This window comes from Spea bombifrons, chromosome 13 (assembly GCF_027358695.1).
Source record: "Spea bombifrons isolate aSpeBom1 chromosome 13, aSpeBom1.2.pri, whole genome shotgun sequence".
NCBI lineage: Eukaryota > Metazoa > Chordata > Amphibia > Anura > Pelobatidae > Spea > Spea bombifrons.
In genome coordinates, this window is record NC_071099.1 from 28,838,945 (window position 1) to 28,865,361 (window position 26,417).

The 26,417-nt window shown below is 42.3% G+C and overlaps 2 protein-coding genes across 2 annotated transcripts; one reads left to right on the top strand and one right to left on the bottom strand.

The window, feature by feature from the left end:
* Nucleotides 1–789: 789 nt before the first annotated feature.
* PIGT (phosphatidylinositol glycan anchor biosynthesis class T) lies at nucleotides 790–7,692 on the bottom strand. The gene is made up of 12 exons (XM_053453176.1): nucleotides 7,483–7,692; nucleotides 5,923–6,100; nucleotides 5,551–5,678; nucleotides 4,980–5,080; nucleotides 4,700–4,786; nucleotides 4,354–4,441; nucleotides 3,923–4,020; nucleotides 3,487–3,655; nucleotides 2,782–2,982; nucleotides 2,065–2,230; nucleotides 1,474–1,557; nucleotides 790–1,130 (listed from the first exon to the last, which is right to left on the bottom strand). Exons 1-12 carry the CDS (start codon nucleotides 7,661–7,663, stop codon nucleotides 878–880), a joined length of 1,734 nt encoding a protein of 577 aa, XP_053309151.1. The 5' UTR covers nucleotides 7,664–7,692; the 3' UTR covers nucleotides 790–877.
* Nucleotides 7,693–13,227: 5,535 nt separating this feature from the next.
* SNTA1 (syntrophin alpha 1) lies at nucleotides 13,228–26,181 on the top strand. Its single transcript, XM_053453549.1, has 8 exons — nucleotides 13,228–13,550; nucleotides 16,124–16,309; nucleotides 20,731–20,929; nucleotides 21,178–21,364; nucleotides 21,477–21,607; nucleotides 23,690–23,886; nucleotides 24,184–24,371; nucleotides 24,754–26,181. The coding sequence occupies exons 1-8, from the start codon at nucleotides 13,295–13,297 to the stop codon at nucleotides 24,844–24,846; spliced, it is 1,437 nt and encodes a 478-aa protein (XP_053309524.1). The 5' UTR covers nucleotides 13,228–13,294; the 3' UTR covers nucleotides 24,847–26,181.
* The last annotated feature ends 236 nt before the right edge of the window (nucleotides 26,182–26,417 follow it).

Below are 26,417 nucleotides of genomic sequence, written 5' to 3' on the forward strand. Positions count from 1 at the left end.
CACCGTACACGCTTTAATCTCTCTTTTTACACATACGCCCAACTCCTGTGGTTTCTATTCGTGCGTTTGTGCAGAATTGTTGTTAATCTGTTAAATGAGACCAAATGTGTTCATAAAAGACATGTTCCAAAGATGTAATAATTTATTAATTTTATTTACCCAAAACATAAGTTCCACCAAGCCGTGAACAATGTATGAGAGGGGAGTAGGAGTACCAGGATGCCTTTAATTTAAAGGGAAGCATTCATTGCAAACAAAGATAGAGGGCCTGCCATCTCCGATAACTATGACATCATTCCAGCATTAGATTGTGAACATACATACATTTCTCCTTTATTGTTCAGCAGTTCAAAATACATATTTCTTACTTTAAGGAACAGTCCTCTCCCCATGACTGCTCCAACCAAAGAAAATTAACAGTCCACTCCGCCAAGTGTCCCGTGCAAAGGAGCGGGAGCCGTCGGGTTGCTACCTCTTTCAGCAATTCCAATCCTCTGTGGTCTTACCTGCTTTGCTCAATTATACATTGTTTGAATGACATTCCAAAACACCTTAAAAAGGACTTCAAGGCAATAAAAGAAGGGATCCTCGTGGTTACCCTTGAGAAAATCTCCCTTAAATCATGTGGAATAATGGAACAGCTAACCTCATGGCCCAATATTCCCCAGGACATAGTAGGCGTTTTATTTCACTGGGAGGATGATGGCAGACATTGCTGGAGATACCAAGGCCAAACAGTCTGGAGCTGCCATGGACTGCCATTAATATTACGATGAACCTCAGATGGTGCAGCAGTCTTACCTACCCATTAGATTCTTCCCCTGGTAGGACTGACTTGCAGCTCTACAATCTTCTCCCATCTCAGATACCTGGCATGTCACAGAGGAGGAACCCCACGGATCCGGCGTATAAAATTAGCAATCTTCTTGGCTAAACCACCTCCTTTGACGTCCTCAACTTGAAAGGTCCGTGTAAGCAGGTTGTAGAAGGAGCCATAGCCCACCGCCACCACAGTGCACGTCAAGCAGATTACATTGTATGGCATGCTGAAATCCGGGGTGGGTAAATTCACTAGCAGGGGCTCCGTATAAAGGCGCATGAAATAACTGGAACCATCGGAGGATGGGAATCTGCCAAGGGAAGAACGCACAAAAATAGTTATGATCCAACTATTTACGCAGCGCTTCTTCCAGTACATACACTCAAAGGGTCCGACAAACATAGAATGAAACAGACGTAAGGCAAACTCTTACGTTAGGTTAAGAGGGCCCTGCTCCCTTATATTTAGACCCCGATAGCATTTTACCAGCTCTTTGCCCCAATATGCACCTGTCAAAGCCACTGCATTATGTGAAAAATATTCTTTTTGAAACAGACAAGCAAACGGGTATCGGAGGAATTCTACGTACATTGAATATCAAACATTTCCAATATAGATTTTGCTTTAATTATAAGCTACACATAAAAACCTACATAGTTGTGAAGAGCGGGCTCTCCTCCAATTCATCCGACTTCACGCTGGCTGTACCGGGGATGAGAACGCTCAAAACTGATGGGCTATTTAAAGGTTAAAACAACACGTTAACAATGATTGTGAAAACAGACAAAACTCCACCATCTCCCACAAATATGCCTACAGCGCCATACAAAAAATGACGACATACCGGTACATAAAAAGAAAGAGGACCGAGATACTAAAAAAAAAAAACCACTAACTTTTTGCTTTTTACTAAAGAACGGCATTTTACATTCATCTACCTTTTAAGAGAAGTTCCTAGTTTAGCAGAGGAAAGCCTTTGTGGGTTTTTTTTTCTGCGTAATTGATAGCTGGAGGTCTTGCAATCCCCAGAGTGGAAATTACACATAAAAGAACAGTCAGCCTCAATAAGGCGTTTGCTGTTGTAGGTGACAAACAAAACCAGAATCCCTATCCAAGTAAAGACAGTATTCATATAATATCTTTAATACCATCTGAAATATATATATATAATTTTTTATTTATTGATTTTATTTTTTTGAGACTAACATTGGCCAACTCTTTACTATACTCCATGGGAAACCAACCTAATGTAGAATCCATGGTTAGGGTCAGGGGGGTATTCTGTCCATTTCAGTAGCGCCCTTTCAAACTCAATGGTTATCTTAGTGACCGAGTTGGGAGGCAGCTGTATGAGCATCTCCAGGAGGTGAGGACGGTGACGGTCCTTTGCCGGCTCATAATAAATGTAGCCTACAAGAACAAAACAAAAAATAGAGTTAAATACAAACTCCGTACTATGACATCATCACACAAGATGGATCATGTTAGAATGTTATAAATAAGCAAGGGCATATAATAAAGAAATAAGGGTGACTAGGACTTCATCTTATGAATAAGGAGGGCACAAATAGACAGAGAATTTTGAAACAAAAGGGAAAAGTTACCGGCAGGGCTGTCTTTAGGCATTACATACTGGCGCTCAGTACGGCGAGAGCAGTGAGGGAACTGCTGTGGGTTGCCACCACCTGCAATTGGTAAGCTTCAAAGTATTTTTATTTTGAGGGGGGCGTTTGGAGAGTGGGCCCCGAAAAATTCTAAGGGCAGCCCTGAGTACAGTTGTGACTTCACTTTAGTAACTAATGTAAAATCAAGGTAACATCTATATAGACCCCCTGAAAGTTTCTCAATTGTTAAAAAAAAAACTCTGCATTACGCCGTCTACAGCGGTTACATATTCCCAAGAATACAGGAAGGGTCCAACAATGTAGTATCATGGCACCAAAGGAACATGGCACACTTACTTGGCTTATTCTCCTTGCCCTTGGTGGTGATGGTCAGCGTGTGAACGTACAGACGGAGGTACCAGGGCACAGTCTCCATCAGAATAACAGGGAAGGCTCTGTATGGGTGGTTGTTATACACCATGGTATTAATTACCCCTGTCTGCAGTCCGTAGCCACTCACATAGCGCTCAGCATGAAAGACAGGAGGTTGAGGTGGGCCTGAGAAGGATACAAATAACAATGAACCGTTAAATGATGTTGTAAGAAAACACATAGTAACTCTTTTTAACATTTTGGTACAAACAAAACATTATTATATTTGGTACAAACAAAACAAAGTTATATTTGTTTATTTTGTTTCTTGGATGGGTCTAGAAGTAGCCCTTTTTTTTTTGTTTGTTTTTTTTAGGTCACTAATGGCCACTAATGTCGCTTCTCAATCACAAGGAGGTCCATAAAATCTGGCCTAGGTGGTACCTAGCGTAATAGCAAAGTCTGCTCTCCAAGTCTTGAACCGATCAGATCTCTGAAAGGATAAAAAGGATCTGCAGAAGCTGACATGACATAAAGTGTAACGATGGGACATATACTAACATTTGCTATAAAACGATATCATGCTATTTATTAAGATACTTTAGTTTACTGTATTTTATACTCAATACAACAGAATATGGTGAACCTACAAAACACATCACAATTCCCACCCTCTGATGGCGTGCTCACCCGACTCAGAAAGTCCCCCTTTCCACTTCAGCGCAATGTTTAGGTTCCTAGAAGTGTTGAATACGCTTGGTTCTAAAAGATCATATATCGTATATACTTTTCTGTCACCGTGAACAACAGCCTGACTCTCCAGAAGGGTTAGGGGACTCACGTCAAATAGCTCGCTCTCCTGTGAAAAGCCAAATGGGGACAGAAGTCTGAAAAGTCAACTATTTATTTCATTAAAAATAATAAAAACAACAAAAAAAACACCCAAACAAAAAGAGCATTTGTTAGAACACAATACACATACTGTGTGAGTCTTGTTCATGCTCAGATTGTCTAATAAAAATCCACCACATGGTTATTACTCATACACTGAACTTAACTCTTTGAATACTATAAACCATACAGATTTTATACATGTTTTAACTAGCAAGCGTCAGTATAATTTTACCTTGTCATATGCAGAGGCATCCACGTATATTTTGCTCTGTGATGCAAGGGGACACGATTCTGTTATTGTACGAGAGAACATCTTGAAAAGGGACCAATCTAAAAGTAAAATACAAATAAAAAAAACGTGTTATTAAGATCATTATTAGTTTTTTTCCCCTTACCGATGGGTGTTGAATTTAGAACATTCCAGAAGGGTGAAAGTGCTTCAAGGCAGACCAATACAATGTATTTTGGATCCAAACTACAAGGTTAGATTCTATAAACACCCATATACTGCACCAGGCAGCATTGGGTATGCAGATTACTGCACAATTGAGAATTACGTTTTCTTATAAGCATCTACTTGTTTAAATGATTGAAACGATCTAGACTGTATTCCTTGAGATCATTACCATGAGTATCAATCGATACAGCATATCAGATAATCACCTCTTTTCCCTAGTCCGCTGGAGTACATATCAAACACTACAGTAAGAGTCTGTCTTAACTCCCAGGAAACTTTGGAACAATCTGCATTCTGAAAAAGAAAAAAAAAAAACAACCAGATATTACGCTCAGACAGAACAAGCTTGCAAAACATATTTCATTACGTTATTTTTCCTACCAAAAATTAAAGGGTTTTTTTTCAGTAATTGCCTTAATGTAACAATATTAATAATGGAAAAAGATAACTGCAGTTATTAATTGAAACAAGATCTCATCTTTACCTCGCGTCACCCCGCATAATGCTAGAATACAGGAAGTACTTTATTAGCTTCAAAATGTATCCACTTACCCTGCAAATGGGCCGAATGTGCACAGACTGGGAGTTGTAACTGCTGTAATACAAACGTTCTGCCTTTAACAGTGTAGCCAGGCCAGCCTGCAGAGAAAGAGTAAGACAGAGAACTTAGACTTGCATGGCTGTTGAAATTCAGGCCATAGACCAAAGGCAGTTTGTCCTGATGTTCATAGAGTCACAAAAAAGTCAATTACATCAACATGGGCCAACTACTGCCTTCACATCTGGAGTTACTACTAAAGTCAGTCTTGAATGTTTATCTGATTTAGAATACCTTAGATCCACAGGGCAGTAGCTTCTTCCATGGGGTGAGATTCTCTGTGCACACAATCTCTCTTGGTAGGGTGGCATATCTTAGAGGATGATGGTTTGTAACTGAAAGACAAAGAACAAATCTTGTAATGCCACAGTCTTGCCTGCTATTATCACAGACTGGAGGCATCATTCATGCGCAAGCAATAATTCACAATAATGTTTTTAGAGAACCTGTGACAAAGGATTAGGGCCAGTGTTGAGAGTTCTACCCAACTTAGTATGTATATACTTTCATATATCAAGCCCTAACAGGTGTACTTAGAGCTTTATAGTTTACAGTAAAGTAAAAGGGGAGGTATAGTTGTCTACAGATATTTTTAAATGAAAACATAAAGACTGAACAGGAGTTAACCAATCATAATTGGCTACACAGGTCCTTGGGGGGGGTTAACATTTAAAAAAAAAAAAATGAAATGCTGATGTGATGAAAAACACACATACAGTACATAAATAAGCTTTCATGGTTAGGGAATCCCAATGAAGTGTGGTAAGCAAACTGAGCTATGCTTACAGTGGTCCGTTACACTCACCATTCACTAGTCCCAGGGGCTTGAAAGATGCAGTGGGAGTAACCGTGTTGGTTGAATCAATGAAGTTCAGCGATGCGCAGAATATTCCAGAGAGAATGTTACTGAGCTCCTTCCAGCTTTTGTTGACGCTACGAAGCAACATCAAATAAATAATTCCACAATAAATAAATAAATAAATCACCTCCCACATCCAACTGCCTCCAAGTTAAAGAAAATCAGTGGGTATTAAAGGTTTCTAGAAAGCACTAAGATATATATTTGGACGGGGCTGATCATTTTTTCTTTCCAGACTAGGTTTTCTTCCAGTTGGTAAGCAGCAGAAACATTTTGAGTCCTGCGTCTACATGTCACAATACTAATAAATGAACTTACTCAGTAACAGAATCTTGAAACCAGACCCAGAGTTCGGCCCCGGTGGGGGCTTGCAGAAGAGGTTGCCCCCAGGACCTGCTGCGCCAGAAGCCTTGCGTGAAAGACAAGTGTAGTTCCTGAACCGAATGTTTAGACACCACTTGCCCAAGTACCTTGGGAAATAACCTGTAGTGCGATACTAAAGTGAAAAAGATATTAAGCATGCTATTAATGTAGAATCATTACTGACCATTTTCATAAAAATAAGTTAAATAAATACAGTATACGGACACAGAATTCCCCGACAGGGCTACCCAATTCTGCCTGCGGCTGCACCCTCAAGCGGGGTTAATATCCCCCTCCCTCTAGAAATGTTTTAATAGAGGCCATTAATAAATATTCCACAGATTATTGTTTAATTCATTCAACATAATGGACATATTTACATTTCAGATGATTAAAAAATAAATAAAAAAAGGTCCTCAAAATCTAACATATAATCAATATTTTTAAGTTTGAATTATGTTGAATTATTGCTGCTCTCCTCATATAAAGTACATGATCCTGTAGATTTAGACAGAACGGCGAACAATAAGAACGACTGAAAATACACTCGGTATTACAAATAATAATAATAATATAAGGAAGACTACTTATGGAAATCACTTGTGCACTAAAGCCGATTAAACACGTAAATATTGTTGGTTTCTAGTAAAAAAAAAAAAATGTATGAAACATTATGCTTTTATGCAAACCCTACTTTAATTGAACAATGAACATTTTCAAACATAACGTGTTTTATTTACACGATAGCCACGGCGTGCTGGTTTAAGGAGACCCTTTGGAGACACAGCGACTGCGTGGACGACGATGCCGATGTTGAGGATAAAGCTTTTTAGACTTCTTACGCTTTAATTTGCAAAAAGCGCCCATTCATAAAACCGAAAATCTATCATTCTTAACGCTAAGAACAGTCAATGAGAGCATCGCATGTAAGAGCGACACCCAAGCCAATGCATTTATCTCGCTGTATGACAGACCGGCAGGCCGTACAATAAAACAAGATCTGCATTTAAATGTATTTTATTTCCCTTATTTATTATTCATATAAACGAGACACAAGCCACATCGCCCTCAGCGTCTCAAACACCGATGTAAATGATCCGCCCGCCCAGAGGTCTCGTGCATATCACGGCTTTTCTCCGACGTCAGGGAACGAGCTGCTTTACATATAATGTAATACGCATAGCATTATATTGCGAACCCAAGTATAACGCGGCTGGGTAATACAGAGATACATTCGTAGCGTGATGTCATAAGCCTGGCACTATTAATATGCTAATTATTGTGCTGTAATAAAGAGGAATACCCGGCACCGCTTAATGATGCTTCAAAGACATATCAATAAAAAACACCAACAATAAATGATGCAGAGATCAATGTATTAGTGGTAATAATAATAAATATTATTTATTGATTGGGTTGTTCTAAACAATGCTGTCCACCCCACGGCCTACATATAACGGAAATTAAAGTGTATTTAATGTCACATAAACGAGGCCTCAAGGCCCCACTCCTCACCTTTCTCCCGTCGCAGATCCGCGTCCAGGCGGGTCCTGAATTGGAAGGTAGCGGCGATGTCTCCGGAACGCAGAGGGGTGAGGAGTAATTCCTCCTGGAAGGAGTCTCCGTCCGGCTGTCCGGTTCCTTCCACCGCCCGAGCAGCACAGAGCAGCAGCCACAGAAACCCCACACCTGCCATGTTTCCCTCACAGCTGGCTTCACTTCCGCCTTCCCCGAGCACGGAAAGCAACTGACCAATAGGATTCAGTATCTATGACTGCGGCCAATGAGAGGGAGCCCGGCGCGGCGTGCTGCAACCAATCATTGGAAGAGGTCCATAGGAAGTACTACAGCCAATGAGAGCAAAGCTTTCAGTGTAATGTCAAATGAATGAAGCGCTGGTGCCATAGCTGCCGAACACTACAGGGTTTCTGTAAACAGTCCTGTAAGACTGATAATTACCAAAGCCGAATAGGTAGCCGTTTATTGGGCCAACATATACTTTTATAAATATATATATATATATATATATATATATATATATATATATATTATAAGGACAACGTACGCAGTAAAGACAAAACATGTAAAGTACTTTTCTAGTAGCTTGTTTTTGCTGGGTGTGGGGGGATTACAGGGTTTTACGGCCCTAAAAGTCACATAACTATGTATAGAAACAACCGAAGACATGTTTATAAATAAAGTTGTGTAAATAAAACACCCTATTCCGCTAAATTATTAATAAAAAAAAAGTAAAAAATAGGACATTAAGTCATATAAAAAGCCATACCCCTAATAAGACCCCTAATAATACCCTTAATAATACCCCTAATCATACCCCTAATACCCCAAATAATACCCCTAATAATACCCCTAATACCCTTAAAACAAATCAAAAGTGCCCCATGGGTAATTAAGTGTTGGGAGGTATGTCCCCCCCCCCCAGAAAAAAGGGTGACGAGTTGTCTCTGTTTTCAGGGAACAGTCCCTGGATGGAGGCTTCGATCCCCAGTCTAAAACTATTTGTTTTTTTAATGAGTTCAGGACCCGGCTGGCTGGAAGGGGAGGGGGGCAACTGGCCGCCAGCCTAGTCCGAAATTCTTAAAACACTTGGTGATGACGAGGCAGCCCTGCCACTTTAAGGCCAGTGAGCGCCTGATGGCGTCAGTGCGGCCGGCGGCTGGATGTGTGCGTCAGACTCGCGTGAGTAATGGGCGCCGCCGGCCAGTGGCCCACCAGCATTTGCCCAGCGTGTGCCAGGTGGCTTGTCTGGGCCTGGACTGGCCCGCTCACAGTAATAGAGCGGGTCCTCGGCTCTGGACGTGGTCAGGCTGTGATGATGGTGTGATGATAGCGTGAGTGTGAGTGTGTGCAAGACCTCCGTTCTTTTGTGTTTCATTTGTTAGAATAATGTCATTTTTTAAAATTCTTTTCTACATTAATTTAAAAAAAATCTGAGCAGTTTTTAAAAGAAGCCAAAAAAGGTTAACGAGGAACGAGTGGCGGTGATCGCGCTTCATCCAACAATCCGAGGCTGCTGTCTGGCCCTCTGGCGCGGCAAGACCTCCGACCTGATGTGACCCGCTCGGAAGTCAGGGGCACGTTTCATGTAGCTTGCCCCTGGCTACAAGATCCCTGCTTACAGCTCTGGCAAAAACTGTATTATTAATTCCATGCGCGGGAGAGAGCCGGCAGGCGGCAGGGAGCGATCCATGCTGAGATAAGGAATCAGATTTCTTTTATGTTAATATCGATGATGATGGCGACCATAGTCCTCGTATAAGTAAGGTTTGCCTAAACGTTTCCTTATGGTAGGAAACGAATGTTTAACCCCTTCACGACAAAGCCTGTACGTATACGGGCTCACAACGCATTGTCATTAATGGGTTTAAGGACAACCTGTTGTCCTTCAGGGGTTAATGCCATGACGGGAAGGTGTCTTAGATATTGCTCCGGCCGTAGTCATTTTTGTATTAAAGGGACAAAAACCGCCACTAATGATTGGAACGTCGTCTAAAATAAAACATCATTTTTAATTAATGCTGCCTTAAAATCATAATCAATCAACCGAATATACTATAGCAAAAGAAAAGGATGCTGGCCAAAAAAAAAGACATTAAAAAGACGCTGGAGATCTCGGGTCCTTGGTCATGTCTAAGATTCAGTGTAGCTTTATGTCGATCTCGTACTGTGTTAGACTCCATCACTTCTGCTGGGAGGCTGTTCCACTTACATACCACTTTTAAAAAAAAAAGTAAAAAGGACATACTAACATCAACAGGAACGCCCAATGATGTCAGTGGGACTCTGGGTAGCCGGAGCCTAAAAGTTCCCAGCCATGCACATACTGTGTGACATAATAACCAGTAACCTTGACAACCAGGAACGCCATTCTATAGATTCTTCGGAGAGGGGCTAACGCTGGACGCTTCACAGCCAGCAGGGGGCGCCTCTTAATATGTGTTTCACGGCAACCGAGGAAGCACGTTATTAAACCGGGAGCGTTATTGCTGTGTGGTGATAGACAATTGCCCCTGTTTGCCCCACCATGGGGCTTCTCCAGGACGTAAAATATAAATGATGGCCACAATAAAGCTGAGTTGGTTAATGAGGTTGTTGCTACGGTGGGACCAGCAGGACCGTTCGATGGTCGTGTAGAATGTTTACAGCTCCTTATGGCTATAGAGTTATAAATGTAGAATGTTTTTGGGACTCCCTAAAGGTGGCAAGCAAATAGTTCTAATGAGAACCTCATTGTACCCATGACATCATACTCCCAGTATTTCAACGCATTGGGTGGGGGATGGTCAGAGGCAGGTCCTTCAAAAACGATGAAGATATACTTGGACCTCAAGATGTGTCGAAACAGAACCAGAGACGGACCGGAAATTAAAACCAGCCCTGGAAATAATTGACCACCAGCCTCGTATTTCACGGTGCCATTTTTGGGCACACGGCACATAAGGCGACTGTGGCCCATGAGATCACGTAATGGCTTGGGACCAACTGAAGGAGCTCCGGTATGGAAATAAAGGTGCTGCTTCACATGGACTTTTTTTTCCCAACATTCCTAGAGTGTTATATTATTATGTACCGCTATGGAATGCATCTTAAATAAACATATTCCCTTTTTTTAAAATAACATACAATTTCCCAGTATTTTCTTGTTGAAAACATTTCAGGGGGCATCTGAATCGTGTCTGTATTCATTGCTTCAAGCTAATAACTCTCATCACACCTATCACACAATACACCTCACTCAGTCACACTCACTAGCCATCACTGTGTAAAGTTGTAAACGTGAATCTGTAAAGTTTTGCTGTTTTATATGTATGGCCATGAAATGGCTGGTGGAGGGGCTGCTGGTGGAGCGGCTGCTGGTGGAGGGGCTGCTGGTGGAGGGGCTGCTGGTGGTCAGACCGCTGTGACGTAGTACGCAGGAGAGGGCATTGGAGGAACAGCAGGTCTCTGTTTCTAGGCAACTGTGGTATTTCTATAAACTTTTTAAACAGATTTTAAAAGACAGGGAACATTAAAGAGAAAAAACAAAATGACGGATAGCTTTCTTTTACTCCTCTCTACATGACGCAGCACCAAGCAGGAGATCTTTTAAGAGGCTCCCTAGGTGGAACATTTTCAAATGTAGGTAAATAAAACCCCCCCAAAAAGTTATTCAAAACACAAATTACTTTCACGGAAGATAATAAACGTTGCCATTAAACTTGTAACTCTCCTAAAAAATAAAAATAAAAATGCAAGGGGGAGGCTGAGGGAGGGGAATGTGTATGAGCTGCATGAATTATCAGAGCGAATGAATGTGTGTATATATGTATAGTGTTAGAGGGGCTGTATATGTAAGTGTATGGTTTTAGGTTGTGTGTGTGTGTATGTGTAAGTGTATAGTGTTAGAGTGTGTGTGTATATGTGTATACCTGTGTGTGTATATGTGTAAATGCATGGTATTAGAATGGCTGTATGTGTGTAAGTGTATAGTGTTAGAGTGTGTGTATATGTGTATACCTGTGTGTGTATATGTGTAAATGCATGGTATTAGAATGGCTATGTATGTGTAAGTGTATGGTGGTAGAGTGTGTGTGTATGTGTATACCTGTATGTGTATATGTGTAAATGCATGGTATTAGAATGGCTATGTATGTGTAAGTGTATAGTGTTAGAGTGTGTGTATATGTGTATACCTGTGTGTGTATATGTGTAGATGCATTGTATTAGAATGGCTATGTGTGTGTAAGTGTATGGTGTTAGAGTGGCTGTATGTGTGTAAGTGTATAGTGTTAGAGTGTGTATATGTGTATACCTGTGTGTGTATATGTGTAAATGCATGGTATTAGATTGGCTATGTGTGTGTAAGTGTATGGTGTTAGAGTGGCTGTATGTGTGTAGGTGTATAGTGTTAGAGTGTGTGTATATGTGTATACCTGTGTGTGTATATGTGTAAATGCATGGTATTAGAATGGCTATGTATGTGTAAGTGTATAGTGTTAGAGTGTGTGTATATGTGTATACCTGTGTGTGTATATGTGTAAATGCATGGTATTAGAATGGCTATGTATGTGTAAGTGTATAGTGTTAGAGTGTGTGTATATGTGTATACCTGTATGTGTATATGTGTAAATGCATGGAATTAGAATGGCTATGTATGTGTAAGTGTATGGTGTTAGTGTGTGTGTATATGTGTAATCCTGTGAGTGTATATGTGTAAATGCATGGTATTAGAATGGCTATGTATGTGTAAGTGTATAGTGTTAGAGAGGCTGTATGTGTATGTTTGATTAGGAGATCTGTACATCAAACGCTACAAATCTCTTGTGCCCCTGCAGCTGCATTGGAAGGCCGGCTTCCAGGGGAAGTGGTCTACTGGAAAAATTCTGGGTATCCTGTAGGCCAGTCCGGCCCAGAGCAGAACCCAGGGTGTGACTTCAGTAGGTCATGAGGTGGTCTATGATACAAATACCCCGACCAATTGCTTGTAGAGCCCAGTGGAGCGGTCTAGGGAGACCTTCTGATCTCCCCAACAAGCCTATGATCACCGCTGGCTGCAAAAGTGGAGGAGTCTTTCATGAGGTCATTTATTATTATTCTATTATTTCTGGCAAATCCAGCTCGGCTTGCGCTCGGCCCAACAAGATAAGCATTCATCTGGCTCTAACCCAGCGTAATGCGAGCCGCAGGCCGGCTTCCCCTCCTGTATCTCCAGCCTGCGCAGACATTAGTTAGGAAAGCTCTGCGTGCCGCAGGAGGTGACGTCGGCCAGCGTCCCACCGGGCATTTGCCAGATGGCCAGTCCTGGCCTGGGTGCAAGAGAATCCCTCTCAATGTGTGGGGGGGGGGGGACACAAACACAAGAGGTCTTTGCCTTCACTGGCATTCTCAAAGTATGGAAATCCATGGGGTGTACTGGGGTGGGGGCAACAGTGGGGCTTCCTGCCTGGGGCATCTAGGTGTGAATGTATGGGTTATATGAGGCCCTGTGTGGGGAGGTGGCTGCTGGGCTTGTAGGCTCTGTGTTGCTGGTATTTTTGGCAGCCATTCATTGCTCTGTTAAAGTGCCGGCATTTGTTGGCTGGGACCCCGGTGACAGCACACGGGGGTAGTCTGGTGTCACCCCGGGGCAGTAAGGGGGTGGAGGCGCTGGGATGCCCCTGTGAGCGTGCAGGGGGCAGTATATGGGCATGGGAGGGCAGCAGGGCGGTCCCAGCCATGTGCAGCCACATACCGCGGGGTGTTCACCCTCCCTTCTCCGCTCCCAGCCCCGGGGAGGTCTCCCTTCTGCCCTCCTCCCTCCCTCATCCCTACTCCGGGCACAGTGACCATGGCTGCCCCAGGCAGGGCTCAGCGGAGCGGGCTCCTGGAGCTGCGGGGGCCCGGAGAGCGCTGGCTCAGGGTGCTGCTTGTACTCGGAGAGGAAACTCTGAGCTTCACCCCGGAGCCGGAGCCAGGAGCACCCGAGGAGAAAGTAGTGAATGGCGGGGACACCGAGGCGAGCGTCCCGGAGTCTATCATCAACCTGCGGAGGACAGTCAGGGTGGTGAAGCAGGAGGCTGGGGGGCTGGGGGTCAGCATCAAGGGTAAGAGCCGCGCGTTCGCTGCATGTCACCCCCACCGCTGGGGCCAGACCGCTCCCCTCGGCACTTAAAGGGTTACGAATAAGTTGTTCTGTACATTGATTAGAGAAGGGTATATATATATAGAGAGAGAGAGAGAGAAGTTTTGTTTTCCTGTACATTGACAAGAGGGTATATAAATATATATATATGTATATTATATGTATATAAAGAAGTGTTTCTGTACATTGATTAGAGGAGGGTATATAAATATATATATAGAGAGAGAGGTTTTGTTTTCCTGTAGATTGAGTAGAAGAGGGTAAAGGTTATCTGAAATCTGTAGCTATAATGATTGACTCATTATATATATAAAGATGTATAGTTCACTAATGTATTTTCACTATGCTGTAAGTGCTGTAAAGTTTTGCAACACATTAGGTATATGCGTGTGTATGTGTGTGTATTAGTGTGAATGTGTGTAAATGTGTATGTGTGTGTATGCATATGTGAATGTGTTTATGTGTGTATCTATGTATGTGTGTGAGTTCTTTGTGCTGTCTGTAAACATTCTGAATGTAACCAGTTTACAATAAGGGATTAAATGTCATGTATGTGCCATATACACATAGTCATGCTTGTTTGCACATAAACATATAAAGGCACGTTGATATGTACATGGGTTTATTCACTAAAAAGTGAGTTATTGTGATAAAATCAACCATGCAGTAGGCAGGGAATTCCCTATGGCTGGGCTTTTCTATAGCATGAGTTCCCCTACCATTTATTATTTATTGTTTTATATAGCGCCAACATATTCCGTAGCGCTGTACAACGGGTAAACAGGACATAACAAGTAGCATATAACATAACAATAAGATTTACAGAAACGACAGGTGAGGAGGGCCCTGATACACAAGCCTGTGGCTACAAAGATCAGTTCTGGTGCAAAGTGGCATAAGTGGTACAATAACCATAGCAACCAATGGAATTTTACTGCTCATCACTTCACTTTTACTACTTTGCGGCATAGTTGCTCCGTACACAACCCCCCATTATATCTTTAACTACACAACGGCCGAAGCATGCGGTTTAAAAAGTCCAGGCTCCTGCTTATCAAGGCTGCGCAGATCCCACGGGGGGACACGTAGGAAAAGTGAACTTATACAATCTGCGGATATTTAGGTTCCATTGTGTGAATTAAACAACCTCGTCTCTGGGGTTGCCGACTGTCTATTTAAACTTATAGAACTCCCAAGGTCGGGAACAGTGAAAAAGGGACAGTCAGAGAAGAGCGAACAGAACATTCACTGTCAACAGAGACGGTAACCTGAAGCAGGAGCCGTGACATCCACAGTGTGTGGCATTTAGAGAGACACAGTTGGTGGCAGTCACGGGGGCAAGTGACAGATACGTAAAGGGCATGTAGAAAGCGAGACAGATAGGAGGTTCCCTAGAGAGCCAGAATACTTTTTGGCATGGAAATAGACTCATTCCCATTGGCTGGGGAGTGTTCCCCTGGAAGATATTGGGTAGCCGAGGAGGCGTGTGCTCCAAAAAACTGGTCTCTCAAGATCTTTAAAACACATCCCACCCTTCCTCCCCCTCCATCGCAAGGGAGGATGGGGCTTTAAGGGCATCCTGGAATGGGGTTGCTTTAGTTTCTGGCATAATAATTACTTTTGGAATCCACAGCTAACGAGCGAAGCGCAATTAACTATTTAACTGAAAGAGACTCCCGGGAGGGGTACGTCATGGTCCAGTTTAATGCTCTGTGGGCGCTGCTGATGCCTTCATCATGGAGAACAGCAACTAACATTATTGTAATGAGAGCTGGGCATAGGAGAAATGGGGTCTTTCACAGGAAAATACACAAACATGATCTGCCACACCAAAAGAAAATCAGGAATGTTTTGAGAAGTCATTTTGGTAGACGTTTCCACCCCAGCTGTGGTCACATTACTTTCCGTGAAGTGGCCTCTGTTACTCATCAGAATATCCCTTCCTTTCGAAAGCAGAATTTATGCCAGAAATATTTCATATCATTGAATGATTCCAGTCCTCTGAACACTCAGCTCAGTTTTGCTTCCAATCCCAAAATAGTTTGAGCTTGTGTTTCGAACGGAGCCTGGACCTGTTGCTGTCCTTCTAAATGGGTTACTCCACCGAATACTAAAAGCAGCTGCATGTTTAGTGTTTTCTTTTCTAGTAGGCCTTTAAAGGAAGAGTAGAAACACGTGACTTTGGACATATATGTTCCAACTACCATTTCTATGCAATAACCTTATTCCTGATGCGTCTCTCCTTTTCTTAACTTCCATCATGTGTTATCGAGGTGCCCAATTTAATTGGGGGGTCAAATAAGCAGTTAGTAACCCCCTTACGGGAGAGACCTTGCAGTCTACCATCACTACACAAGAACACGGTTTCTTCTTAGTGTGAGTTGTCGAAAAGATATTGAATGTCACACAAGTGATCTGAACAATCGTGTAATGGAGTCTTTCAGGATAATGGGCTACAGGGTCAGACTATACAGTGGTATTAAGATGGACTTCATAATCTATGAGACCTGGCACCATCTCCTTAATTCTCCCTAGGTGGTAGAGAGAACAAGATGCCCATCCTTATCTCCAAGATCTTCAAGGGCTTGGCCGCTGACCTGACGGGAGCTCTGTATGTAGGCGACGCCATACTGTCGGTGAATGGAGTGGACCTCGCTGAAGCCACCCATGATGATGCTGTGCAGGCTTTGAAGAAGACCGGAAAGGAGGTCGTGCTTGAAGGTAGGCCGATTTGTGCGTCATGTATTGTTGTTTTCCAACTTGAAGGACCAGCCACCCAAAAAATTCTGTGACCACAGCAGGTTATTTTCATTAGGTAGACTGAAAGCGGTTTTATGAAGCAATAAGAGAAGTTCCAGAAAAGGTTTATACAGTACAGAGCCATTTAAGAAGTATTAGCAGATGACACGAATCAATAGGCCGTGCACCTGCCATTAACGTTCTGCGTCCCAAAGGGCTACTGTATGCATTATTTAAAAAATCTGGGTTGTTCTTGGCCCCGGAGGACTGATGTTCCTCATACAGCACGTAGGGCAGATGACATGAAATCATTAGAGTATTATGAGGAGTCATAGGGATTGTCGTGTTGAGCAATTTGTGGATCTTGTAAATCTACTTTACGGGATAATAGGTGTGGCTGTGGGATCCAGTCATGCAGGGGAGGTTTAGCTCTCCGCTCGGCTGTACCGGCTGTACCGTAGCCAAGAATGACTGCTGTCTCTGATGAGTCCATCACAGCTGTTAAGGAGAAGCGCACATTCCATGGACGTGGGGAGGGGAATGTGGGAGGTTTGGAGCGTGAACTCTCAGGGTTCTCGGCTGTAACAGAGAAAAGATTTCAATTATAAAATCACTAGTATTCGGCCCCCAGTCCGCTAACGCTACCCGTACCAAAGGTTAATATCGTTTGTGTTTGTAGGTTATTCATTTTACATTTTCATAGCCAGAGGATGCTGCTAATGTCGTCCCATTCTTTAACTCAACTCCGAATCGCAGCTTACGACTTCCGTGCAGCATGTTGGGTGCTTAGCGTGTTCTCCTCTCGAGCCCAAATTTCAAGAAAATCTGTAATATGTTGCAAAAATCAGACATTCCGGGCTGTTTCCATTTTGACCTTATGTGGAAGGTACGCTATAGTAAAATAATTAGTTTTTCTTCTGGACTTTGAAAATAATGGCGTAAATAGGAGAAAAAAGAACACTAAAGAGGGGGGACCGTAACTGTGAAAAGTGAGGTTTCTCTTTTGAGAGAAGCAATAAAAGTGGGGAGGGAGAGGAGGTAGAGGAGTTAAAGTAAGCACCTGCGATAGCTTAGGAATAGGTAGACGTGAAAACCGGGATGGAAGCTGACGCTGGACATCTTGTTACTCAGCGAGTATGGAGGAGGAGCAGGACAGTACTTTACAGAAGTGATCCTTGCCTTGTTAAAGTATCAGGTATCCATCCCAGCAGCAGGATAAAAGGGCACGGTGGTCTGTTATCCATTTGTGACCAGATGGAGCAGAAGAAACATCCATATACTGGGTTCTTAAAACTTTGTGCTATTGAGCACATTATCATTTTGAAATATTGTTTTTTATTGTGGCCTGAGGTGTAGCTGAGCTTTGTTGGAGCTGAGAAATAAACTTGCTTGCTCTGCAGTTCTCCATTAAACTAGCAAACAACAGAGGAATCCTGCCAGGTCCACATCTCACTTCAACCTACTTTACCTGTAAGGGACTCTTGAGCACGTTGTCCTATTCTGCTTGAGAGCCATGAAGGTGGGGAAACCTGCATCTTAGTGAATTGGCTACCAAGTCAGTACTGTGGTCCAGGGTTGTCCTAGACTTCTCCCACCTGCCCCTTACCTCCATACTGCCGTCCTGCTCTGCATGCCCTGTGACCTTTCCTTGGCATGCTTGTCATCTTCATCTCCCTGCTACCAAACTGAGACTTGATCCACCACTATCCAGCCCATTGATAAATCTGCCCCCCATATGTTGGTCATTTGCCAGACTGAAGACCCTGGGGAACCCGTGGGACTCTTGTGCGTTGATAAACTTTGGACAGAGCTTCTGGATGTCTCTTCCACAGGAGACGGCTGGCAATATTTAGACCGGCGATTTCTAGCTTGTCTAAAAGACATATGTCAGAGAACGTGCTAAGTGTGAGTTATCCACTCAGATCCAAAACACACACGCAGAGAAACCTTCTACAGCTCTGGTGGCACGGTTTAAGTCCGTGTGCCGGTTGCTGAAGTGGGTTGATCGTGGTGTATGGTGTCCTTTCTGGATGCGTGTTCAGTTCGACCTATTTTTTGCTGTCTATTTATACTCCTGTTACAGGGACGGTTTTAGAAGTTTGACTCCTGATGTATGGAGTATGGAATGGAAGATTTATATTTCCTTGGCCTTTAATGCCCATTAATTCGATATTTCCCTGGCTTCAAAGCGGCTGCTGACAGTGACGTGTCTAAAAGATGGTCTTCTCCTACAATTACCATGAATGAACAATGACATATTTTAAGGGGTTAATACTTACTAAATCCATTATTATAAAATAAGTTAGTTAATTTTTTTAGAATCTTTCTGGCGGGTTAGTGGACTAGAGAGTGCTACCATCAATGAGTACTAATGTCAGTGGTATCAACAACAATAGGTGCCTCCAGTGAAGAAGTATAGTAGGAGGTCAGGTCCTCTCCTGGTAAGTGGCTGCAGGAGGGTAGTGATGGGTGAAGGTACCTAAGGCACTAGTTGTCTGTTCTATCAAAACATCAAAAGTGATCTCTAAATTCATCCCAAACATCCTTTTCACGAATTTCTACACATTTTTGTACCTTGCTAAACAGCTGGCAATGGGTGGAACTTTGAATGTCTTGTATTTCCGAGAGGGTTACGCGGCAAGGGTTAAGTCACTGCAGTCCAGCTCCGCTTCACTTTAACTCCAGATCTGTGTGAGTTGAAGGAAAGCTCTGACACTTGTGCCCAGTGAACTGTGAAAGACTTAATGTTCTGCCTGCACTCGGAAGACCCTTGAGAATTCACTCACTGGCAAGAAAAGCAAGTTTAACTCCGTAATGGCACAATCGCTTCTCCAAGCCCTTCACACAGCTTTACCGGTTACCCTTTTATGGCAATATACCCATTTGATGTAAATGCTGCCGTTAACCCTTTGAGCGGCATGGAATGCAATGCGACACAATACATAGTGTTACTCACCACATGGCACTTTAATGGTTAAATTACACTTCCTGCTTGTCCACAGATACGAGACTCTTCTAGTTTGTCATCCCTATAACTCCCGGCAGTTACATATCCGTCAAGCTTTTATTAGGACAAAGATTGACATGTTCCTTAGTGCCTGGGGTGCGGGGCTTTACCAAGACTTTGCGACATGTCTTTATTTCTGTAACGAAGGCAAGTTAAAGAATGACATCACATTTCAATATTATGTGTTAATTATTAAGCACAATCCTATTTCGCAGTTTAGTTCACAAATACATTCAATACATTCTGCTGTTCATATGCTCATTATTGTGACTTTTAGGACTGTAACTATAGCCAGTTACGTATTGACAACCCCAGCCGCTCCACCTCCACGGGGGCGTCCTTGCTGCAGAGCGCCAGGATGTGATGTCATATCCCGATCGTCTATGCCTTAAAGGCGCAAATCACTTTTTTAAGGCTGTATATGGAGACTGTGCCAGCTCCATACTGGGCCAGTTGGCTTTTGACTACTCAACCTACCTTTGCGGTGACACACAAATCAGCACACCTTATGCCTGTGTTGGAATCTGAGGGACACTCACGCTAGATGACTGGCCATTGGCTGGGAAGCAGAATGCCGCCATTCTCACCTTGGAGGCCGTGTCTCGAAGCGCCTTAAGAGGACAACCTCTTATGTGTTGCAGTTGAAGGCCGTTCTTGGCCTGCAACCCAGTTGTTTATGCGAGTTCCTCAGTAGGCATCAGAGCTCAGAGAGCAAGCGGGGAATCTAATACTGTGCAACACTTATTAAAAACCACGTGACCTACTGGCATATGCCATATCGTAACTAATAATGTCCTTATTTTTGGGCATGTCCTAAAGTCAGTTGACCCAGTGGGTCATATACCTGATGTCCTGACAGTGGGCATCACAGGCTGGTTGGAGAGATCCTCTGATCTCCCCTGGCCAACCCAGGGATCTGTAAAATCTGTAATGCTTTTACAGCGGAGATCTCCATTGCAGCCTCAACGTGCCCACTTTGGAGTACTCAGAACCCAGCCCAAGTTCACGAAACTGACCACTGCTTAGTGAGCTGTCCCCACTATTTATGTTCTAAAATATGTTTTTCTTCTTAGATGTTTTGGAGAAATCATGTCACTCTAATTAGCTCTCTATTCCCTTATGAGACAATCTAACTTTCCAAATTAAATGTTTGTGTGATGAGTAAGTAATGTTATTGTATCCAGACTGTGTGGGCTATGTACAGACACATCTACTGCTGTATACAATCACTGCTGCACCCCCATTACTTTAAGGGATGCCCACAAAGCTGTCTACAGATTGTATTTTGGCAACAAGTGGAGAGACAACTGCTGAAGAACTCAGTTCTGACACAAAGCTGATTTTGACCTTATTTTACCTCCTACCGTTGCATACGATGTCTTCTTCTTTGTTCTAGTTAAATACATGAAGGAAATATCCCCATACTTCAAAGGCTCCTCTCCTAGTGGCTCGTTTAACTGGGACTCCGCACCGTCCACTCCACTCAAGAAAGGTTCCCCTGCCCTTCCTCCGCGAGACATAAAGGACGGAAAGAGCATTCCGCTGAAGATGTGCTATGTATCCCGAAGATTCTTACCCACAGACCCAGAGCCCAGGTGAGGGGATAGGAGAAGGGCCAGATGCCTTCACAATACTTTGAGGTTTGGTGAATGCAACATTTTACACCCTTCTGGTACAAGTCAATAACTTATACACACACTTTATAAACTATCCTACCAGGTGGTATATATGCAGATCTTCACCAAAATGCCTCCTTTAAGTGTGTCTTAAATCAATGTTCTTGGGTAACATGGGGTTGTTTCCTTCAGCTAATCTCATTATCTCTAGATATGTTCTCCTGCAGATACCTGGAAATCAGCTCAGCCGATGGGAGGGATGTCCTATTCTTACGAGCAAAGGACGAGAGCACAGCACAGTCCTGGTTCAATGCCATCCACACCAATGTCTGCGCTCTGGTACCACGCCTTCGAGAGGACATCAAGCAACATCTGGGCAAGGAGGTCAAGCATATGGGCTGGCTAACCGAGCAGGTAAAGTGCAATTCAACAAAAGTGAGATGACGTAACGGTAGATTTAGTTCAACCGTAGCTAATTGTTTGAGGTGGCTTATCAATATATTTGAAAAGTGGCTTTCATTGGCAGCTCCCCCAGGATGGTAAGAGGAATCTCCTGGCTATTCTCACCGAGAAGGATCTTCTACTCTACAACAGTCTTCCTCACAGCAGGGAGGGCTTCAGCAAACCTGCTTATTGCTACCCACTCATCGCCACCAGGTAAGCATTAAGGTCCCAGGGGCAGGTCGGGAATCCTCACCACCATGGGCAATTTTATTTTAAAGAGCATTAGTATTCATAGATAGCTCTGTATACGTACAGAATACATTGAGACATCTAATCTACAAGGGCTGGCTTTAAGAATAATCCAACCGGCGGTTGATTTCACCGAGCCTGGATTTCCCATACGGCAGACCAGGCACTTTCTTATAGCATCACTGTCTGCCACAGCTGAAGCTCATCAGAGTCATTTCCAGGATAACACAATCTATTCCAGGGCGAGACAGATCCGAGATACAATAGTTTTATAATTATTATTAGTTTTTAGTTATATAGTGCCAACAATTTACGCAGCACTTCTTACAATACAGACTAAGACAAACATTAGGTTAAGAGGGCCCTGCCCAGAAGCTTACAATCTAGAGAGAATGGAGGTGATTCAAAAACCTAAAGTGGGGAGAGATGGAAATCTACAGTAATATTAAACTGGAACACCATATAATAATTAACACAAATTCACAGAATTATCTTGGACATCTGTCCTCAAGGTTTAACTGGATTATACATCCATTGTACAGCACTGCGGCATGCGACGGTGCTATCGAAATCAATACAAAATAATAAATAGTAAAATGTTTCAGTTTATAGTTGTGTCACTTTTTAAAAAATACATGTCTACAAGTGAGCAGAACCACAAAGGAATGTAAATGAACTCGGCTTCCCCAACGCATTTCACCGTACTAATGCTCTTTTAAAGCAGCATATATTGTAAAAATAAGACAAGGAACCGAATAGGGCCTGATATTTCAGACGGTAAAACAAGGTTAGGCTTCCATTAATTTCAAAAGAACTGACAAATATTGACTTAAGGCCAGATTACTTATTTCCTACCAGACCACAACGCAATGTCATTTTTCATTGAGGTGTCGGTAGCTCTGTGAATGGAAGCCTTTGCTGCCGGTTGGGTACCGGCTTTGCCAACGTTTGACAGTGAAATTAAACATTCATAGAAGCCGCTGATACCAAGTAATGATCTTCAAACGCGATCTACATTAACCCCTGAATGACAAAGCCCAAAATGCATTGTTTTCAATGGGTTTAGGGACCGCCCATTGTCCTTAAGGGGTTAAAACCCACTCGTTCCCGACCTTTTTTTCATTATGAGCTGGCTTGTTACTCCACCCAAGGTAAATATCGTTATTGTCCATCTCCAGCTTGTTCATTCAGGACTCCCAGCTGCCTTCTGTTTATCTAAACGTTCATTTATTTGCAACATACAAGTAGGTATCTCATTTGGAGAACTAATCCATAGAAAGCATACGGTCGGTACCATATGTAAATATAAGTGACCCTGCTGGAAAATAAACAGACTTTTAAAAGACAACGGCAATATATACATTTATAACATGATATAAAAATAGCACGTGGCAACCTCTATGTTTTACCACAATGTCTGTGTGTATGTATATATATATATATATATATATATATAAAATGTAATGTAAAAAAAATAACAACACTGCCACCAGTTATCTATACCCTTCTTATGGTTGACATCTAATCTAACAGATATTGGAAAGTGGTCCCGGGTTTATTGTGCTGTTATATATTTTATTTTCATAAAAAATGTCTGATTTTTTTAGTTTTCCTTCCTAGTAAAGACATAAATTTTATTGGATGAGATACATGTCAGGATTTGGATATACTTGGTAGTAGAGACCTTTATTTAGCTTCTCTAACAGTAGAACTTGGAGACTTTTAACCCAAGATCCGAGCTGTAATGTGGCAATAGATCTGGAAGGGGCATAGTACAAGAAAAATAAGAAATTTAAGTTAAATGAGCACATTATATAAAATGGGACAGCTGGACAGGTGATTAGGGAAGAAAATAAAATATATCAAATGCAAAAAGAGTAGGGGTCATTGAAATTATTAATTTATGGTAAGGTTTGCCTCTGCATTGATCTGTGCTGTTTATACTACCCCCTAGTGGCAGAGACTAATAACTGCACTCAATTGTTGTGATACGTGTATACTAAAATTAAGACTTAATACATGTCGGTTGATCCATTGTACCTCTAGACTTGTACATTCGGGGCCCCCAAAAAGCTCCCCGATGTATGACACAGATTTGTCGTTTGCCCTTCGCTCTGGCACTCAGAAGGGAGTAGAGACTCACCTGTTCAGCGTAGAGACGCATCGTGAGCTGGCGGAGTGGACGCGATCGCTGGTCGATGGCTCTCACAGAGCGGCTGAGCTCATACAGGAGGTGACCACAGGTGAGAGGACATGGGATACTGAGAAGCACGGGACTAAACTCACCATATATTAATAAATAAAGAATAATTTGTAAGCTCGTAGGACAGATGTTTCTCAACGAACAGCTTTAAAAGGTTTGGGTTAAATGCCGCTGGTTGGGCTTCTGTGAGCCTTTTATGTTTTATACTGACTGATGCTGAATATGGTCTGCAAATGAGAAAATAATCACGCGTTCACCACCAATTCATTAATTTATTGTGTGTAACAATGCAGTAAGGGCTAATGACATTTCCACGTATCTCTCTTTCTCCGCTCAGCGTGCACATGGGGTGGGAAGGAGTGCGCGCTGTCCATCCACATCGACCAAGGCTTCACCCTCTTCACAGATGAGCCTGGCCTAAACAGGGTTATCCACCTGCATAAGCCTTTTGAGAAGCTCCGAATGTCTTCAGATGATGGAACCAGGATGCTGTATCTGGATTTCGGCAAGCCCGAGGGAGAACTAGTATGTAGACGCGACCATCTAAACAGTGCTACTCCAAGTCTTCCACAAAGTATCTTTTCTCATACACAACATACCAGTGCACCTCTCACTTCCATCCAGAGAGAAAAAGCCATCATTTGAGCTACCACTCTGGAGTTTATTCAGTAAAGTTGGAGTTTGTTGGTATGAAGGGTCAACTTCAGTGAGCTTCTAGAAGAAGGGCTAAGATGGCTCTTCATAATATATGTATTTAAATTGGAGAGATTCCAACTCATCCGCCATCTTGAAAATTGACCCAACTGATTCAATCACTTCCTTCTTGCATGTGTTTTGTGTCATTTTATACAGAAATATTTCTTTATGAGATTATATGTCACTAAATCCTTTTTCTGTTTCTTTCCAGCAACTGGATCTTCATTCTTGTCCCAAAACCATTGTCTTCATCATCCACTCTTTCTTATCAGCCAAAGTATCTCGTCTTGGCCTACTAGCATAGAAAACCGGTCCATGTGGACTTCATCAGGATTGACCGTATTTGTTGGACTGACCAGCCACCCAGACAGGAAGAACTACAGGGACGTCATGATCTCCTAGGGTTTCAAGAGTGTGTGTGCGTGACCATATGTACATGAGGTTGAAAACCTGTACTTCTAGGACATGGCCTTTATAGGGATTTTACCAAGTCAGCTTTCTATAGTCTTTAACAAAACAATCCATCTTGAATGTTGATTTCACTGATTGAATAAGACCATTCTTCAGGATTTTCTAAGACGTTTAATTGAGACTTGCCCAGGTACAATAGTAATAATAATAAGAGTGTAATCAAACTGGCACATATATATATATAAATTATATATATATTTACACACAGAATTAGGAGAAAGCACACATAGAATGTATGTGTTTTTAAATTAAAAAAAGTAATATTCCAAAATGCACTAATATGAACTAGAGTTAGTTGAGCTGGCTTATCCAAGCTCATCAGCAGTAAAGAAGAAGCACAAGTCCGCACCGGGCTGCCCTACCCCTTGTTTTTGGGTCCCTTGGGTCTAGGCAGGACCAGGGTCAAGATGACCCATGGCCACCAAACTCACCTCCTCCAACACACATATTACTGCAACATTATCCAGCCCAGTCCAACATGGAGTTCCCAAAAGGCTTAAAAGCACCATAAAAGGAGCACAGAAAGGATCCAGTTGGGGTATAAATCCACTCTAAACCCCATGGTGGCTATATATATGAAATTACAATTAAAGCTCCAAAAAGCCAAAAATGTCTCCGAGAAGGGAAGGCCAAATGCCACTTCCCAGTAATGCTTATAGAATTAAGCCCCAATAGTGCCAATTTCTACAAATAAAACATTTAAGGGTTAATGAAATGAGGATTTCATGTGATCAGCTTGTCAGTCGGTGCTATTTAACCCACTAATGTTTAACTCTCTCATTGCCAGTCACTTGCTGCCAAGCAATATTGTGCCTTATAAGTAGTTTATAATCCAATACCCAACTGTATAGATGCATATGTGCCTGCTCATCCCAAACGGGGTAAAGGAGTATACTTTATGCCTTCAGACGATCAATACCTACAACTGAATGCTTTTGATACAGCTAAAAAAAAGATGCAATTCTGATAACGAGCATCCTGTTTTAATCCGATTTTATGGTCACTGTTGAGTTTATATATTGAGTGTTTTGTTATAAATATATATATATAAAAATTATAAATATATGCATATAAATATATTAAAAGAGATCTTAGATACAAAAATAGTTGTATTACTGTACAAACAAATACATTTAAATTAATATTAAATTAGCAAAACACTTTTTAATCGGATTGAGTTTCTGAATTATTCACCGTGTTGGTAATTGTACTGGTATTTCTTTATGGATGTTTTATTATAACATGGCAGCTTCCTACTGGTCTGTAATATTTACCAGCCGTTATGTTCATCAGTGGCATTTTTAAGGGGTTAAGCTATTAACCCCTTAAGGACAATGGGCGGTCCCTAAACCCATTGAAAACAATGGATTTTGAGCCCGAACATGTACGGGCTTTGTCATTAAG

Bases quoted from the DNA above. Each gene is read 5' to 3' on its own strand.
- PIGT (XM_053453176.1), bottom strand. From the start codon at position 7,663: ATGGCAGGTGTGGGGTTTCTGTGGCTGCTGCTCTGTGCTGCTCGGGCG. The intron at 6,101-7,482 runs GTGAGGAGTGGG...TTTTCACTTTAG, and splicing joins GGATCTGCGACGGGAGAAAG to TATCGCACTACAGGTTATTT. The intron at 4,442-4,699 runs GTAAGTGGATAC...TTTCTTTTTCAG, and splicing joins ACATTCGGCCCATTTGCAGG to AATGCAGATTGTTCCAAAGT.
- SNTA1 (XM_053453549.1), top strand. From the start codon at position 13,295: ATGGCTGCCCCAGGCAGGGCTCAGCGGAGCGGGCTCCTGGAGCTGCGG. The intron at 16,310-20,730 runs GTAGGCCGATTT...TCTTTGTTCTAG, and splicing joins AAAGGAGGTCGTGCTTGAAG to TTAAATACATGAAGGAAATA. The intron at 23,887-24,183 runs GTGAGAGGACAT...TTCTCCGCTCAG, and splicing joins CATACAGGAGGTGACCACAG to CGTGCACATGGGGTGGGAAG.